This window comes from Phasianus colchicus, chromosome 1, assembly GCF_987193195.1.
Source record: "Phasianus colchicus chromosome 1, bPhaCol1.hap1.1, whole genome shotgun sequence".
NCBI classification, from domain to species: Eukaryota; Metazoa; Chordata; class Aves; order Galliformes; family Phasianidae; genus Phasianus; species Phasianus colchicus.
Window position 1 is genome coordinate 179,929,402 of NC_143436.1, and position 16,614 is coordinate 179,946,015.

The 16,614-nt window shown below is 37.7% G+C and overlaps 1 protein-coding gene across 1 annotated transcript in view; it reads right to left on the reverse strand.

Annotated features, from left to right (window-relative positions):
• IFT88 (intraflagellar transport 88) overlaps positions 1 to 16,614 on the reverse strand; it is a 36,780-nt gene that overhangs the window by 3,352 nt on the left and 16,814 nt on the right. Inside the window, exons 17-23 of the mRNA XM_090133834.1 lie at positions 16,071 to 16,179; positions 13,591 to 13,741; positions 12,397 to 12,512; positions 10,767 to 10,819; positions 9,289 to 9,354; positions 7,439 to 7,545; positions 2,224 to 2,284 (exon numbers count right to left, since the gene is read on the reverse strand). Coding sequence (XP_089989960.1) covers positions 2,224 to 2,284; positions 7,439 to 7,545; positions 9,289 to 9,354; positions 10,767 to 10,819; positions 12,397 to 12,512; positions 13,591 to 13,741; positions 16,071 to 16,179 — 663 coding nt within the window. The remainder of the gene's footprint in view (positions 1 to 2,223; positions 2,285 to 7,438; positions 7,546 to 9,288; positions 9,355 to 10,766; positions 10,820 to 12,396; positions 12,513 to 13,590; positions 13,742 to 16,070; positions 16,180 to 16,614) is intronic.

Below are 16,614 nucleotides of genomic sequence, written 5' to 3' on the forward strand. Positions count from 1 at the left end.
ATTATCCCTTTTGGTCTTGGCAACAACACTGGAAGAGATGAAAATCAAAATGCATACAAATGTTTATTTTCTTGTAATGAAGACAGTAGTATTTCAAATGCATATTAAGATCTTGAAATAAAGTAATCCTCATTTATACTTCATGTGTGTCTCCATGCAGACACTTTATATGCTGTAAAATACAGATTCATAACCCAGGTGGATAATGCCAAACACTGGTTAAAATGATGTTTCAGTCTTTGGCTTTCCCTTATTCTTCCTCAGCATAGGGTAGACAAGCTACAGTGTAGTCCTTAACATTTGTTGCCATGACTTCTTCACTGATAATGCTCCCCAGGTCAAAAAGATGTAATGCCTTTGACTCCACTGAGATATAGATAGATATATGTATAAAAATATATAAATATATAAATATACATCATACAAGATTTATATGTGTGATATACATACATATACACACACTCACCACAATTTTTAATTAGCAATCTCAACAAAAATTTTACTCCGGGTTCAATACAGAACCTTTTTTGTACCTCTACTTGTTTTCTGAGTCATTTCCAGGCAGGCTGGATCTTTGGCACCAACTTCATACAACAGAGGCTTCCCAAACATGCTCTTAATATAGGCTTGTTCTCAAAATGCTTTTGTCGATTCTTTCTTGAATTTGACACTATGTCTTGAGCATCACACTAAGAATTATTGGTAGGACAAGTTCTAGGTCAGTTCTGATCTTGATTATCCTCCCGTCCTCCTTTTCTCCAGTTATTCTGACTGAGGAGGGGAAGTAATCCCTTGGAATTAGTGGAGTTTGCACTGAAAGTTCCTGACATGCTCAACCTTTTTAGGGGGTGCCACCTTTCTTTTTTTTCTTTCTAATAATATTTTTAAGATAAGATATTTCTGTCTTTAAATAAATGATTGACTTGCTTGTCATTTATATTCTCTATTATTAAATTACTGATGCTACCTGATTCTGCCTTTATTTTTCTACTTTTTATTTTTTTTACTAAGGCAGGTAGACATCATGACAAAAGATCACTGTAAGAAGAGAGACCCTTTGTGCTGTTTGCCTGGATGCTTGACGCAGTGTTTTGCACAGCAGTGACTACCCTTACCTACTGTACCTTTAGTTGACTGTCTCGTCAGAGAGTTTATGTTAGAAAAGTGATCCCAGACATTTCCATCCTTTTCTGTTACCAAAATAAGGAACTTCACCCTGAGAATTATTTGGCCTAAGGCTCAGATCAGGTAAAATTAAGTTCTAGGCGAATTATATTTTTTCCTACATAACAAGAAGTGATTTAAAAGCTTCTCTGGAGAAACTGCTGAGCTAAAAAAAGAAATGAAAACTCGTAAGAATCCAGTAGTAATTCTTACCCCTTCGAGAACTCAGTACGGCAGTCTTCCTAAATACCAAAGCATTCTAAAATATTCCTTTTAACATGATGCTAGTAATTTTCATGACCCTATAGAATTGGATCAATGTAATAAAACTTCTGCTATGTCAGTGGATAAATAAAATTATCAGTTAGTTTCCAGTTAAGAAAAAAATGCAAGAAGTGTTTCACTGAAAAAGGAAGAGAATGAAATTAAGAATTTCTGGGTGATATCTTTTATGATACTGAACGATGCAAAATAAAAATGAAAGCAGAATACCAAGGAATAATTTCCTATTTGGGTCAAAATGGACTTTATTCCAGCTGGCCAAAGTAGCTGGAAGTCTGGTAGTTTCCTAGAACAGCAGAGGGGAACAGTCAGATTTAACAGTATTAATGTCTCATGGATTTAATAATGGAAGGGAAAAATCATTAGCTCTGTAATATGCAGACTGCCTAGTGCGGAAAAGACTACACAGGCAAGCTTCCAGATTTACCTTCCTGCAGTTTTACATTTAAGAAACTCAGCATTGTGGATCTATGGGAGCAGAGAGACTTAACAGTCAAGAGAATGAGCTTTTCTTTAAGGAAGCCTCTAGCACTTCATCTCTGCCATACTGGGAAAAGAGGAAGAATGAGCAAGAAGGTAAAACAGAGGTCTTCCAATTACAGGGTTGGTAGCACAAAGTAGAGTCTTGAACTCGCAACAAACACTGCTTGATTATTACTCAATGCTTATTTGTGTGCATTTATAAAATGTTTGTAGAACCTCCTTGCATTTAAGAAAAACTATTTTCTTTCAAATCCTGACAAGCCCGATATTTAAGCAGAGGCATTAAGTACTTACCTCCACCAGCACTTCCTTCCCTGCGGTTACGTGCACTGCCATCTCTGCCAGATTTAATGCGCTGCAGAACAGCAAAACAGGTTTAAAAAGAACAGAACAGAACCCCCATTTACTAATATACGTTAGAAATAATTATTAAAAACTCAACCTAGCTTATTACTAAAACAGAAGAAGAACATTAAATTACATTTATCCTACTGTAACTAATAAACTCTGTGTTTTCAAAGCACAGAATTGTCCCAGTATCAGTGTTAAAGCCAATGTTTATGTAAAACTAGAGTCCTGTGAAATTCAAACAGACTATCTCAATACATTGTTTTTCTTCAGATAAAATTTATACAAGGAACGTGCACAAAAAAATAGTTCAGATGAACCTCTGTGAAGTACAGCTGAAAAAACAGGCAACGTAGATCTCCTTGCATGAGTTCAAAGTAGTTTCTGCTCATTAATGTCTTGCAGATCCCACAGGCGTGTTATTATTGTAACGTTTCAAGGGAGGGGGAAAGTAAGGAAATGTATGAAAAGAACTATTCACCCCATAGGTCTTAAATTTTGAATACCTGGCATGGCACTGCAATTTACAGCAAAACTTAATTTGCTGCTGAGTGTTAAATGTAAGATAAAGGTGAAGGCAAATACTTCAAAAAACTATGCTTAAAAACTCAGCTCTCTTGCTCAGAGGAAGGTACCATAAACATCTTCCAGCTGTGTTTTTTTTTAGAGCTATTTGAAAACTCTGACAGTTTATCAAAGCAATACCTCTGTATCACATGGCAGAAATGGCTTCTCTTGGCTAAACACCAAAGTTCTCATACACACATACTGTCAGTTACAAGATGGTACATCTCAGAAAGGGACTGTTTTATGGTCAGGTACAAACAGTCAGCATTTCAAGCACTCATCTATCAATAAAAGTAATCTCTGTATCCTACAGAATTCAGATTCTGCATAAAACGTGTGCACGCTACTCTACTTAATCACGTGTTCAGGACAATTACTGTAGCTTCACTCATTTTTCACCAGTAAAGTAACATGGAGTCTGGCAAAGTTGGAATGACACAGATGTGAAAGAACTTCCAAGCTTCTCGCCAACAGAAGAAGGAAGAGCCTTTAAATCAAAATTCACAGGAGTCAGACAGGAAAGCAGCATGCCTAGCATGAAACCTGGAATGGTGTTGGAACTATCCAGCCTGGGACCAGAATCCTTGTATTTTGTATTTATTTTGGGAAATCTTCAAGTCTGGAATATGTTCTCTCAGTTCTGGGCTAAGCATTCCGTTCGCAGTCCAACGCTTTGTGAAAAACGTTCAGACTGTCCAGGCAGTGAAGGACTGACAAGAGTCCAGCAGCAGAAGTTCAGCTTTTGTCTGTCAGAGGGAAGTGGTCCCTACATGGTAGTGCTGCGGTGGTGTTTTCATCCTTGGACTTTACTCCCCCAGTGTTGCAGAAGTACTAAAGCCAAAGCATATGACTAATTCCCGTACAGTCCCGAGTAAAAAGCAGATACTTAAAATAGGCCCAGTCATTTCCACCCCAAAAACTTTTCTCATAAGACTGCAAAAGAAAGGTAGGTTGATGAGTCCAGATGTAGATGCCTGAAGGTAAACACAGCAAGTCCCCCTCTGTGTTTGCACCGATCGTCACTTCACACCACACCCAATCAGCCCCACTTTTTCAGTCATTAAGCTCACTTAAAGGAAATAAATGGTAATGTACGTACATGAGGGAGCCAAGGAGGTTATGTGAACTTTTATATTAATACCTGTCTTTTTTTAAACTGAAACATGAAAAAGAAATATTAATGAAGTAAAAAAAAAAAAGAAAAAAAAAGGCATGAAGGTTACAACAAAAATCCAGTGCTGTGAGAGACAGGGAGAAAAACTTCTACGGTGAATGAAGCCCACAGATGTTCCCAGATTCTTGTCTGGAAGTATTTAAAAACTTGCCCATATTTCAGACCGAGTGAAGAAAGTACTGCAGAATATTTATTTTGGTATAAATTTCATATGGATATACTTATTCTGGCAAAATAGTGCCAGAACAGCAAATTTTGATAAATTTCCATGCAGATACAAAGTCAGTGTGCAGACTTTGAAAAGCAGGTATATTACAGTGGCATTCATCCTTATGGTCTTTACTGTGTGCAACTGACAAACCACGCATTAGTTGAAAATTGTGAGCAGGAATTGAGTTGTATCTGGTTTTGTTAACTGAGACCAGTGCTGCTCCTACTGGAAATCTACACAGTGAAATATTAACACTTGATAATTTTAGAGCTCAAAAATACAGTTCATATGTGCACAAATGACAGAAGGATTTCCTTAGGACAAAAAGATCTAGTCATTCCCAAGGCCAGATGGCAGACATAAGAATAACCCTCTAGAACAACAAAAAAAACACCAGAAATCAGGAGATGGAAACCCAGGCATAACACCAACAGCAAAAAACAGCACTGGTGTTGTGACTCTGTCTTGCACTACTGGATTCCACTAAGACCTCTATCATTCACTTACTACTCAGTGAACTTAACACAGTGTAGTCAGAATGAGAAAACCCAACATTTGAAACATAATTTATGCGCTACTAAACTCAGTTTTTAAATAACTTCAACAATACAATCTCTTCAATATTCACTGGTAGCTTTTTCCCCATCAGACAGTACAGAAATACATCCAGGAGAGTTCAAACTTCCAGCAGGAAATAAGCATGATGAAATTTGACAAGAGACTTTTTTCCCCACATATTTAATCACCAATTTTCTTAAGAGAAAGATATGTCACTCCTTTGAACCTTCAACATTTGCAGATGTATGGTGCATAATTAAAATCTTCACTGGAAAAAAAAAAAAAAAAAACAACGCTAGAATTCTATGCCAAGCATGAGATTACTTCTCCATCCTTAGGAACCTCTCTCTCTCACCAACTAAGGTAACTGGGTTGAAAAGGACCACAATGATCATTGAGTTTCAACCCCCCTGCTATGTGCAGGGTCACCAACCAGCAGACCAGGCTGCCCAGAGCCACATCCAGCCTGGCCTTGAATGCCTCCAGGGATGGGGCATCCACAACCTCCTTGGGCAACCTGTTCCAGTGCTTCACCACCCTCTGTGTGAACTTCCTCCTAATATCTAACCTAAACCTCTGCTGTCTCAGTTTAAAACCATTCCTCCTTGTCCTATCACTATCCATCCTCGTAAACAGCTGTTCCCCCTCCTGTTTATATGTTCAAGTACTGGAAGGCCACAATGAGGTCTCCCCAGAGCCTTCTCTTCTCCAAGCTAAACAAGCCCAGTCCCCCAACCTTTCCTCACAGGAGAGGTGCTCCAGCCCTCTGATCATCTTAGTGCCCTCCTCTGGACCCGCTCCAAGAGCTCCACGTCCTTCCTGTACTGGGGGCCCCAGGCCTGGACGCAGTACTGCAGATGGGGCCTCACAAGAGCCGAGTAGAGGGGGACAATCACCTCCCTCTCCCTGCTGGCCACCCCTTTTTTAATGCAGCTCAGAACACAGTTGGCCTTCCGGGCTGCAAGCACACACTGCTGGCTCATGTTCAGCTTCTTGTCCACCAGGACCCCCAAGTTCTTCTCCACAGAGCTGCTCTCCAGGAGATCTTGCCCCAGTCTGTACAAACCCCTGGGATTGCCCTGACCCAAGTGCAGCACCCTGCACTTGGCCTTGTTGAACCTCATTAAGTTCTCATGGGCCCACTTCCCCAGCCTGTCCAGGTCCTTCTGGATGGCTTTCCTTCCTCCCAACTACACTGCTCAGCTTGGTGTCATCTGCAAACTTGTTGAGGGTGCACTCGATGCCATCATCTATGTCATTGATGAAGATGTTGAAGAGCACCAGTCCCAAGTCCGACCCCTGAGGGACACCACTTGTAACTGGCCTCCACTCTGACACAGAACCATTGATCACAACCCTTTGGCATTTAACCCTTTTGGTATTTAACTGGTTTCATAGCTGAGCTTTCCTGGGTACAGCACTGAGGAATTGGATGTTATTGCAAAGAACTCTGGATATCATGGACATCAAAGTGAGATTGTCTAGAAACTAAGAAAAGCCTGTTTAACACACTTGAGAGAGGTCTCAATTCAGAGTTTTGTAGAATAGGAATATCTGGTTATCTGCTTTGTTTACTGATGCCATTATGAAAGAGGCATGGATGAATACTAGCCCCACTATATTTGACCCCCTAAATTTGCAGACTGCCTTCTTGTGTTCATTTTTCAAAAAGCATTAAGGTTTACATTCACAGAAAATCCAAACCAGCATATTTCAAATGGCCCAGAAAGCAGGCTTGTAGCATAAAGTTGGAATCCTTTGAACAGCATTCCCCTGTCTGAGTTCTTCTCATTTCTGAAATGCTCCAGTCTACACGTGCATACTTAGACCTCTGGAATTAAAGTAAAACTGCAGTAACTAAGGATGTATTTACACATTATCCAACACTGAAAGGGAGCCAGTAAGTCTTACTAGCACAACATAAATTAGTTAAGACTTCAATGTGCCCTAATGTGATGATGCAGTTTTCAGACAATTCACTGGAAAGAAAGAGCAAGCTTGAGTATACTGCAGCTCCATGACACAGACAGTGCTTTCCAATTAAGAAGCTGATTTTAAGATCTTACTTTATCACAGGAATAACAAGAAAATTAAGAACACACACAGCTCTCAATGCAACACGAGTTGTGATTTCATACCTTTCACAGCACGTAGCTTTCTCATGGAAATCTTCTTCAGTTTAATATTTGCCACTAACATAAATGATTTACTTCATACTTATGTAACCTGCTAATGTCATGGTCCTGTAATAGCAAAAACAAGTTCTACCGCATGGAGAAATTCTTGCACTCTCCTCTCTCTCTATAGCTGCATTATTACTTAGCTAGTAAATATACTTTTCACACTCTGGCAAAGAAGTAGGAAAGACGACATTCCAGAGGAGCTGAATTATGCGTGTGGCTCCAGCATTCCCAGCACATCCACATAACCCATTTTTCACTAATATTTAAAATCACAGAAAATCCAGTGCTCAACAAACATTCAGACAGATTTAATGCTGACCGCTAATTTAAAACTAAAGAACCCAAACCACAAAACATGAGCCTCTCCATACCAGGAATTTAATATATGTTTTATTTTAAAGTACCATCAATACTGTCTTAGCTTTGTCTGTGGTACGCAGTCCATACTGCAGAAAGAAATAGGCTTACCTGCTCTCTTATCTCCTTTAATTTTTCCACTTTCTTGAGTTTTGTCATATATTCCTGGACTTCTTTCAGTCCCATATCTGTGCAGAGACGAACTAAAAATCGGAGGCCTAATTGAAGAACAAAGCATTGTGAGAAAAAGGCTTACTAGCAGCTCAAACTACAAGTGCACCCTCCCCAGACTGGACATACTGAATAGCAGTACAGACCACTGCAAAAAGGTAGGAACACAAGGTGATTCCAGTCCAACATGACAATGCAAGTTATGATAAAAATGCAACACTTTCTGTGATGCAGTGGCTATACCCACAAGCAGTACAAACATCATTTATGTAAGTTGAAGATGCAAAACATGCTCAATTCTTTCAGCTCGAAATGCTTGACGAACATTTTGGAAACTGGAAAGTATAATAATGGTACTAACTTATTACTGAGGAGCCACTATCAATAGCATTTTCTTAAAAATAATTTCATAAATGCCAAGTGAATCAGAATGGTTTGCTGTTTTTTTTGGGTTCTTTTGTTGCTCTAGTTAATTTTCGAAATATTAACTCTATAGAATAAAAAACACAAAGAGCAAATATAACTGCACAATGGAAATGAAAGGATCCCTAAAATCAGTCATTGGAGACGCTGGACCAGACTCTGAAAACATTGATGCTACTCCTAAGTGTTTATTTCTGCCTCAGAGGGATGTTGACGAACACGACACAAGCCACTTCTCTCAACTTCTTTTATATATATATGCTTTTTGATTATTATTTTTGTACTAGGTTAGTTTTCTGCTGCTTTAAGGGAGCTGCAATTGTTCACTGAGGGATCAGGTCAGCATCAGAACCAGCATAAGGAAGAAAGCTGTGAGCATACGGCCAGAAAGGGAAGGTGAAGAACCATTTTTTCAGCAGTAGGAAACTTTTAGATCAGTTAAATTTCTTGTCCAACTACTGTCTCAATTTTCTAATTTGTTGAAACCTTTCAGAAAAATAGTGGCATTTCTAAAAGGTTTTCACATACTCCTAGTGACCAATGAGAACGTGACATTTTGCCTACAACCTTGAGAAGTCCTAGTACTGAATTTATCTTGTACAACAGAACTGTATGCTTCCCCTTTAAAAAGTACATTTGTTAAAGCAGAATGATACAATCTTATTTTAAAATACAGTAAAAAACTCTTCCCATTTAAATTTAAAAGTGTAGGCTTGTTGGTGACAGCCTTGTAGTTTGGAATTAGTACAGCAGTGTGAGATGTAGGAGGATGTCATGGCAACCAGTCACAGGCACTGTTTCCTATAGGACTTCATCATTTACTACAGGATTACAGGTGTGACAGCTTCTGTAAAACATCCTTCTCTTCAAAGCTGTTTCCTGTACCTCAGTTGGAAATTCTCTAAGGATTTTCTAGAGACTATTTGACCTACTGTACTTAGGACTCTCTACCTCCTTATGGTAGGATGGGCTTTGGTAAAAATTTTACTAGATCATTTTTTTTGTATCTGGAAATTTTTTCACAGCAGGAGTTTCAACTAGTGGAGACTAGAAGTAAAAAGTTTTTAATCTCATGATAAAACAATTATTGTAATTATAAAATGTAGCAACTATGCAAGAAAATTAGCTCAATCAACTACAGATAGCTCATTTTCATATTTCTTCTTCAGCAGTACCCTAGTACTTCTTAAATCATATTTTTGTGCTGTCACAAACAATAACCCTACATGGGGGCATAAACTGGAGTAAAAATGTTAGTTCAAAACAATATCTGGGTACGAAAACTACTTACATCATATGGATCACCAAATATATTTAAGGTAAGAAAGTTTTCTTTGATGGTAGTACCACTCAATGAAACAACTTACATTCAACATTCTCTGGGAATTTTTGGTGAATGACTTTGTATTTCTCTAGAGCTTTCTGGTAGTTACCTGCAAACAAAACAGACGTCTCCTACCAACATTAACACATTATAAAAAAAAAAAGGATATCTGAAGAGGAATATATACAGTTTGATATCACTTTTCCGTTTCAGTTTTTATATATGATTTAATATTATAAGACCAAATTTGAGAAAACCAAGCTTAACATTAATTAAATACTACACAACAGCAAAAATTAAAAGCATCTGAAAAGCATCCAGATTATTCTATGAAAAACAGTTTCCTGATTTTTGCCAGCTAGGACCCTGTTGCCCTGTGACACATGTACCACATAAGACAGATAACACATCTAGTGCTTATCTGAGGCTGCAGATAGATGGACTGGTCAAACAGAAATGTATAACTGCTGAGCTCTGTTGTATTTTTTCCAATCAGAACACTTGCTTATGTCTCTCTCCGTCTCTTTTGCCCAAAATTGGTTTTCACCAATCTAGTAGCAAAGTAATTAGCCTTTAATTTGGTTCAGCTTGATTACCATGCAAAGGACTGACAGAGCTTGTGAATCTAAAAATTCACCTCCATGATATAACTGAGCAAAAAGCTTGTTCAGATATCATTGTTTTTATTTTCCTGATGTGAGACAGAGAACAATTGAATCTGCTTTGTGTTAACATGATAAGCTGGAAATTTTATCAGTGACTCATGAATGAGTTAAATAAACAGCCAGTTTTTCTTTGCTGGGAAAGCAGTTCATCTGTCTCTCCTTCAGTGGCACTGACTGCTATTAATTCACTGCCTTTCCCAGGTCCTGTTCCTTTTTCCATTGTTGAGTTCAATAAGCAGAGTGAGAAAATCACTAATTTGTTAAGAGATCCAGTACTGCAGAGTTCTAAAGAAGCAGAAGGAAGAATGACAAAATGGGACAGCTAAAAAGGTGAGTATCATTTACAAGATTATGTGATGAAAGAACCTAGAAAGATTAGGCACTTTCCATTTTGCTTATTGACATACAATATTCCCAGTAAGAAAATGCACATTAAGACTGTCTGTTTGTGCAATGCATGTACTATTTAAATACCTAACAAACATTTATTGTTGAAAATGAATGGGAATTAAGCAACTTTAAAATCTATGAGATACAGATCTCTGTTAGATCTGTATGATAATTACATTAAAGAACTTTGAGCAAATAATTTATGCTGTTATATCTTTATTTTAAGTACTTAGGAGCATAAGGAATGTTTCATGCATAAGTCAGTCCAGGCATACTTCTCAGAATTAAAAGAGAAGTCATGCTTTGTTGCACACACAATGAAAATTTATAACAAAATAATCTGTAACTGAAATTTTAAACAAAATTTAGGACCAGTACAGGAGACAGAAATGATCAGAAGGAAAAAAAAATAAAACATCAAAACAAAATTTTTCAACTAACTGCAAAAAAACATTACTGAACTTACCGCTTCTCCGATAGCAACTGGCAACCATCAGCTGCCACTTCACTTGTGTAGGTCTGCACATAAAGAAGACAAAGTTGTGCACACTGTAAGCACGCAATAAATAGGCAACATATTCTGCATAGCATTTGGAAAAACCTACTATTAAATTCCTCTTAAACATTTCACCCTTGTATATCTCTTCCTAGGAAGCAGCTAAACTGGTCAGTTTGCACACAGTGTATTTGTGTGTCATGTTCTTGTGTTCAGGGCTCTAGCTTACTAGATGTACTTTCATTTCCAATCAGTAATGATACTTATTCAGCAATCTATATTCCAGCATTCATATTTATCAATTGACATACCTAGATTATTTTAATAACAAATAAACACCCAAGTATCTGTGTTGTGTTATTTATTAATAACAGCATAATCCCACAGAGAAACCATTTCTGTATGAAAGACAGATGATAATTATAGATAATCATGAAGAATTTCATGTCAGTTATTCAAGACTACTTTACAAGGTCCTATATTTTGACCAAGCTTCTTCCATCTCTTCTAGGTACATGATGCCTTACAAGTATCAACTACTGAAGTACTGGTTGCTCTTCACAAAATGTTACTTTTGTGATCTGCACAAATTTGTTTGCTGCACCAACTGGTTGCAGAATTGAAGAACGTTGCATGCTTTAGTATTTTACTGTACCTATAGTTGCACATTTTTATATCCTTCCCTACATACAATTGAGTTTAATTACTTTAAATGAAAAGCTGGATTGACAATAGAATCACGTTAATCACTTCCTACAAAAATAAGAGTTTGAAAACATTTTCATGAGGAAAGAAGGAGCCTCACGCAGAATGGAAGAAAGCAGTCTTTGCATCTGAGGATCTGCATACTGTCAATGCCACTTCCCCAAGCTCTGAGTCAGACTGACAGTTAAAATCAGGAACACAGTCTTAATTTGATTACTTAGAATAAGTTAAGGTGATATCTCCCTTAGGAGTAATGCATTTGTCTCACAAGCTCACTTTTCTGACTTAGAATACAAAGCACAGCCTACAGGCTTGCGTTCTTAAGTGCATCATATTCTGCAAAGGACAATTTCAGTAAGTTCAAATATCTATATTGAGATCAATGTGATTTGCCAACTCACATCTGCTATCCATTGTTAATTCTGCATTGCACACTTCTTACTTTCGCACCTTATTTGTAACATCATTCTTCTTATGGGAGTAGAACTTAGACAAAAAGGGAAAATGCAGCAAGAACATTTAAATATACATTTATCTAAACCATCAGTTCCTGATTGTGTGATAAACAGAAAGGGAATGTTTCACATAAAGCCATAGAGAAGGAAGTCCTGGTGACTTAGAAGAAGCATTCCCTATTTCATCGCTGTGTTTAATGACAGAGGATAGAGCAAAGAGGTTCTAATAGCTAATACCATCTTGGGCCCTTACTTAACACTGAAATAACACAGAAAGAACAAAAACACCATGTAAACAAACAGAAATTTGGGGAAAATTAGATGATGTTCCAAAATAGTTTGCTCTGATACGAGCTTACAATACTAAAATTATCTCTGAGTATAATTATGGATGTCTAAACACAACATTTTTAAATAGATATAAAATAAAAATTACTTACAGGATAAGTGCTGCTCTCTCAAAGTACTCAATGGCTTTTTCACAAAACTGGGTGTCAATGCAATAGGCTCCAAGCCATTCAATGACCTCAATGTTTGAAGGGAAATAACGGTACGACTGACAAAATTGAAAAGGTGAAAGAAACACAACTGTAGTGATAAACAACATCTTTATGTTACTTCTGGAATATCTGACTCGTGTGTTTAATTCCCCAGATGCCAAAAATATGTTATATGTGAATGGAAGCAGTGTACTATGCTAAGTAATCCTGGGAAGGAAAAAAAAAAAAACAGCATGCCAAGTTTTCTAATTACAGAATGCATATTAGAAGTTACCTGAGATAAGTCTGTCACATTTTCCATACAACCTTACTTGAAGTACTATTTATACAGCCTGCAACAGCTAAGATTTTACTTAGATCAGGTCTATGTGTGAATACATTACCTAAAATGTTAATGCTACCTAATACAATTTCACACTCAAATCAGTCTGATAGAAAACTAACCTAAAAGCATTCTTTTCCAAGAAATGCATATGTGTGCAAAGCATATTCTTAGAAATCTCCATTGAAACAGGCACCAAAACGATAATCATGCACAACTCCACCAGTACTCAGAATTGCAATGCTGGTCATCCTCACTTTACATGTACATAAAAAGAACTATGGGACTGCAAAGTGGCTTCTTGTCTTATTCCTATTTCTGAAACGAAAGGATCTCTAGAAATCACAGCCAGTTTGAAAGGAGAGAGGATGTCTAATTTTAGGCAACTGTGCATACTTAATGCATAGCAATCAAACACAGACACATAGATTTATCTCCATATCCATCACACAGGTATACCTTCCAACTAATGCTGTCAAGTTAAGCACCTTTAAAATCACATTTATTGTATCCACTTTTAATCTTGAGTGTCAGATTGAGTTTTAAATTGAAACTGTTAGGGCCCAATGTAAATAACAACCACTTGAGAAAGAAAAGTTGGACAGGAGGAAACACAGACTAAGTGTTTCCTTAGGACCTGACTACAAAAATTAGATTTTGTCAACTACCTGCAACCCCCACCCCTGACAAAGGTCATTCTTTCTTCTTCTGGATGACATTTTGAACAGTTTAAATGACTCAGTTGTTAACTTGACACAGAAAACTATGGCAATATTTTCTTTAATTATGAGAAAGTAACAGAAAGCAAATACCTCATAGTAATAATGAAAGGCTTGGGATTTATCACCTTCATTGTCATATAATTTCCCTAGTTTTGAAAGTACATGTGGGTCAGTTGGTACTACACTGATCAACTGCATGAGCCACTCTATGGCTTGATTGGGATCTTCCATGATTTCATAGCTGAGTTTTCTTCAGTTAAGGAACAGCAGCGACGATTTTTTAATTTACACAGATTTCCAACTAATTTATATAATATAATCCACATACTAGACAAATATACTAGTCACTGTAGTATGGATGCATAGATAGAGTTTTTGTTTGTTTCTTTTAAACACACTTTTAATCATTTCTTTATGACGACACCAAGCTGAGTGGTGCAGTTGACACAATACCAGGGAAGGGAAGTCATCCAGAGTGACTGGACATGCATGAAAAGTGTGTGCACAAGAATCTAATGAGGTTTAACAAGGCCAAGTGCAAGGTGCTGCACTTGGGTCACGGCAATCCCAAATACATATACAGGCTGGGAGAATAACTCCTTGAGAGCAGCTCTATGGAGAAGGACTTGGGAGTCCTGATGGATGAAAAACTGGCATGAGCCAGCAGTGCGGGCACACAGCCCAAAAGGCCAACAGCATCCTGGGCTACATGAGAAGAGAGGTGGCCAGCAGGGAGATGGAGTGGATTATCTCCTTCTTCTCTGCCCTTGTGAGGCCCCATCAGGAGTACTGCGCCCAGCTCTAGGGCCCCCAGCAGAAGAGAGCAGCTGAAGTGGCTTCAGAGGAGGGCCTCAAAGATGATCAAAGGGCTGGAGCACCTCTCCTGTGAAGACAGGCTGACAAAGCTGGACTCATTCAGCTTGGAGAAGGCTCTGCAGTGATCTCATTGCAGCTTTCCAGTAATTGAAAAGAGATTACAAACAAGAGGGGGACTGACTTTTTACACTTTCTGACAGTGACAGGACAAGGGGGAATGACTATCAACTAAAAGAGGGGATATTTACATCAGATACTAGGAATAAAAAGTTTTTACTCAGAGGGTGATGAGATGCTGAAATAGATTGCATTCAAGACCAGGTTGGACGTGGCCCTGGGCAGCCTAACCTAGTGACTGCCAATCCTGCCCATCGCAGGGGGGTTGGAACTGGATGATCTTTAAGGTCCCCTCCAACCTAAGCCATTATTTGATTCTATGATATTTTCTTTATCATCAGCAAGTATCTTTTGCCGAAAAAAAGACAAATAGTTCAGACATTCAGCTGCTCTTTCACCTTTAAAAAAAAACTGGGCTTAGTTGTCTTTTATGTCAGCCAATAATTTCACATATTTTTTAAATAAGATTGAAGTGTGAGAATCATTTCTCATCTCATCATTTCTAACCTTGACACTTGAGTTTATATTTTGTAATACATCATTTCATCCTTAAATAATTGATTAAGCAGAAGTGCTATCCTTAAGAACAGACTTTTGCCTACCAAGAAATCTTCTGCTGTATGTCTAAGAAAGACAGCATAGGAAATGTTTAATTCTGGCGCCGAGTACAGAAGCAACTTTAATTTTCACTAGGCCTACAGCATGCTCTCCCCTCCTCAGCCACACAGCAGCTCTCATCTGCAGTAGTCTGAGCTACAGCTACTTCCAAACACAATGTTAAATTTTTTGCTGAACCCTGTCCTTCGTGGAAGTAGTCTGCAATCACGGTTGGAAAACTATTTCACAGATCTGTGGAGCACAGAAATTCTCCATCTGACCCTAGAGAGAATTACAGTGTATGCTTTTGCACATGGGCTAGGCAAGAAATACAAACCATAACCCTTTGGCATTTTTGGAGGTTGCTTACTGTCTCATCTATTACTTTCATTCTTAAAAGTGCAGTGCAGCAATTGGAATCTGTTCTGCTTTAGGGACAGCTTTATTATGGTTTGCATGTTCTCAGAAACAATAGTAAAACAATTTTGTACTATAGAATACCCCTGGCGATGTGTGAAGCCAAAACATAACCCACCCTATGTTTGGCTTTTCAATCTGTTTCTGCTTTTGCAGCGCTGGGAGACAATTCCTTTCTTACACATACCACTAGTCTGAACACAGCTTTCCCAACAGAACATCACTTTCATTACACCTATTATTTTTTTTTCCTCTAAGGCTTTACTCAACTGTGCTTACATCTATGACATTATTATCAAAATAAAATCAGCAGCTTTTTAAATACTCCACGACATACTTCAATACTGACCATAAATGTTTAGCTATTCCCTGACATGCTGATTAATGCAACATGAGTAGTATTAACATATTTCTCCACTTGCTTCACTGGAAATGTCAAAGAAGGTTTTAAGTTCTGTCCTTGTTTTTATAACTATCAGAGAATCAATCTATGCATAATCATCCTAATTATAATGGACGCTACAGTAAATTTCTAAGTCTTTCTGACATGGCTTAAACACATATTTCAGATGAAATGAGTTTACCAAAACCATCAACCGTTATCATAACACAGAAAAGGATACATGTCTGCTATTTGGTGAAGGACCTGGGCACTATTTCCAAGTATTGCATGGAGTTTCAGGAAACAATCCAAAGCTTCATCTATTCTGTTTAACTTCTTGTATGTTAAACCTAAAAAATAAAAATGGTTACAATGTAAGCACAATGAGAAAAAGATGGATTCAGCTCATTAATTAAGAGAAGAACCAAGAAAAATAAAATAGGGACATGGAAGCCAACAGCAGTGTAACTGCCTTGACACCAATGATCTCTATTACTTAAATCATCCTTATAGTTCTTTAACTCTTTCCCACTGTTATGATATTAGGATATAAAGGCAAGGAACATGAAGATAATCAAAGACCAAGAACATAACTCATCTCACTTTTTGAACAAGATGAATGACAAAAAGGAATGGCTCTCAAGAGCAGAATGGTGATTATGGTTTAATACTGCTAAAATTAGCAGATTTTGGTAGATAGGAATATTTACATCAATTTTTATATACAAAGTGACTTACCAACACCAACTAGTAATTGCAGATGAGTTTATTTTTTGTAAAAGAGA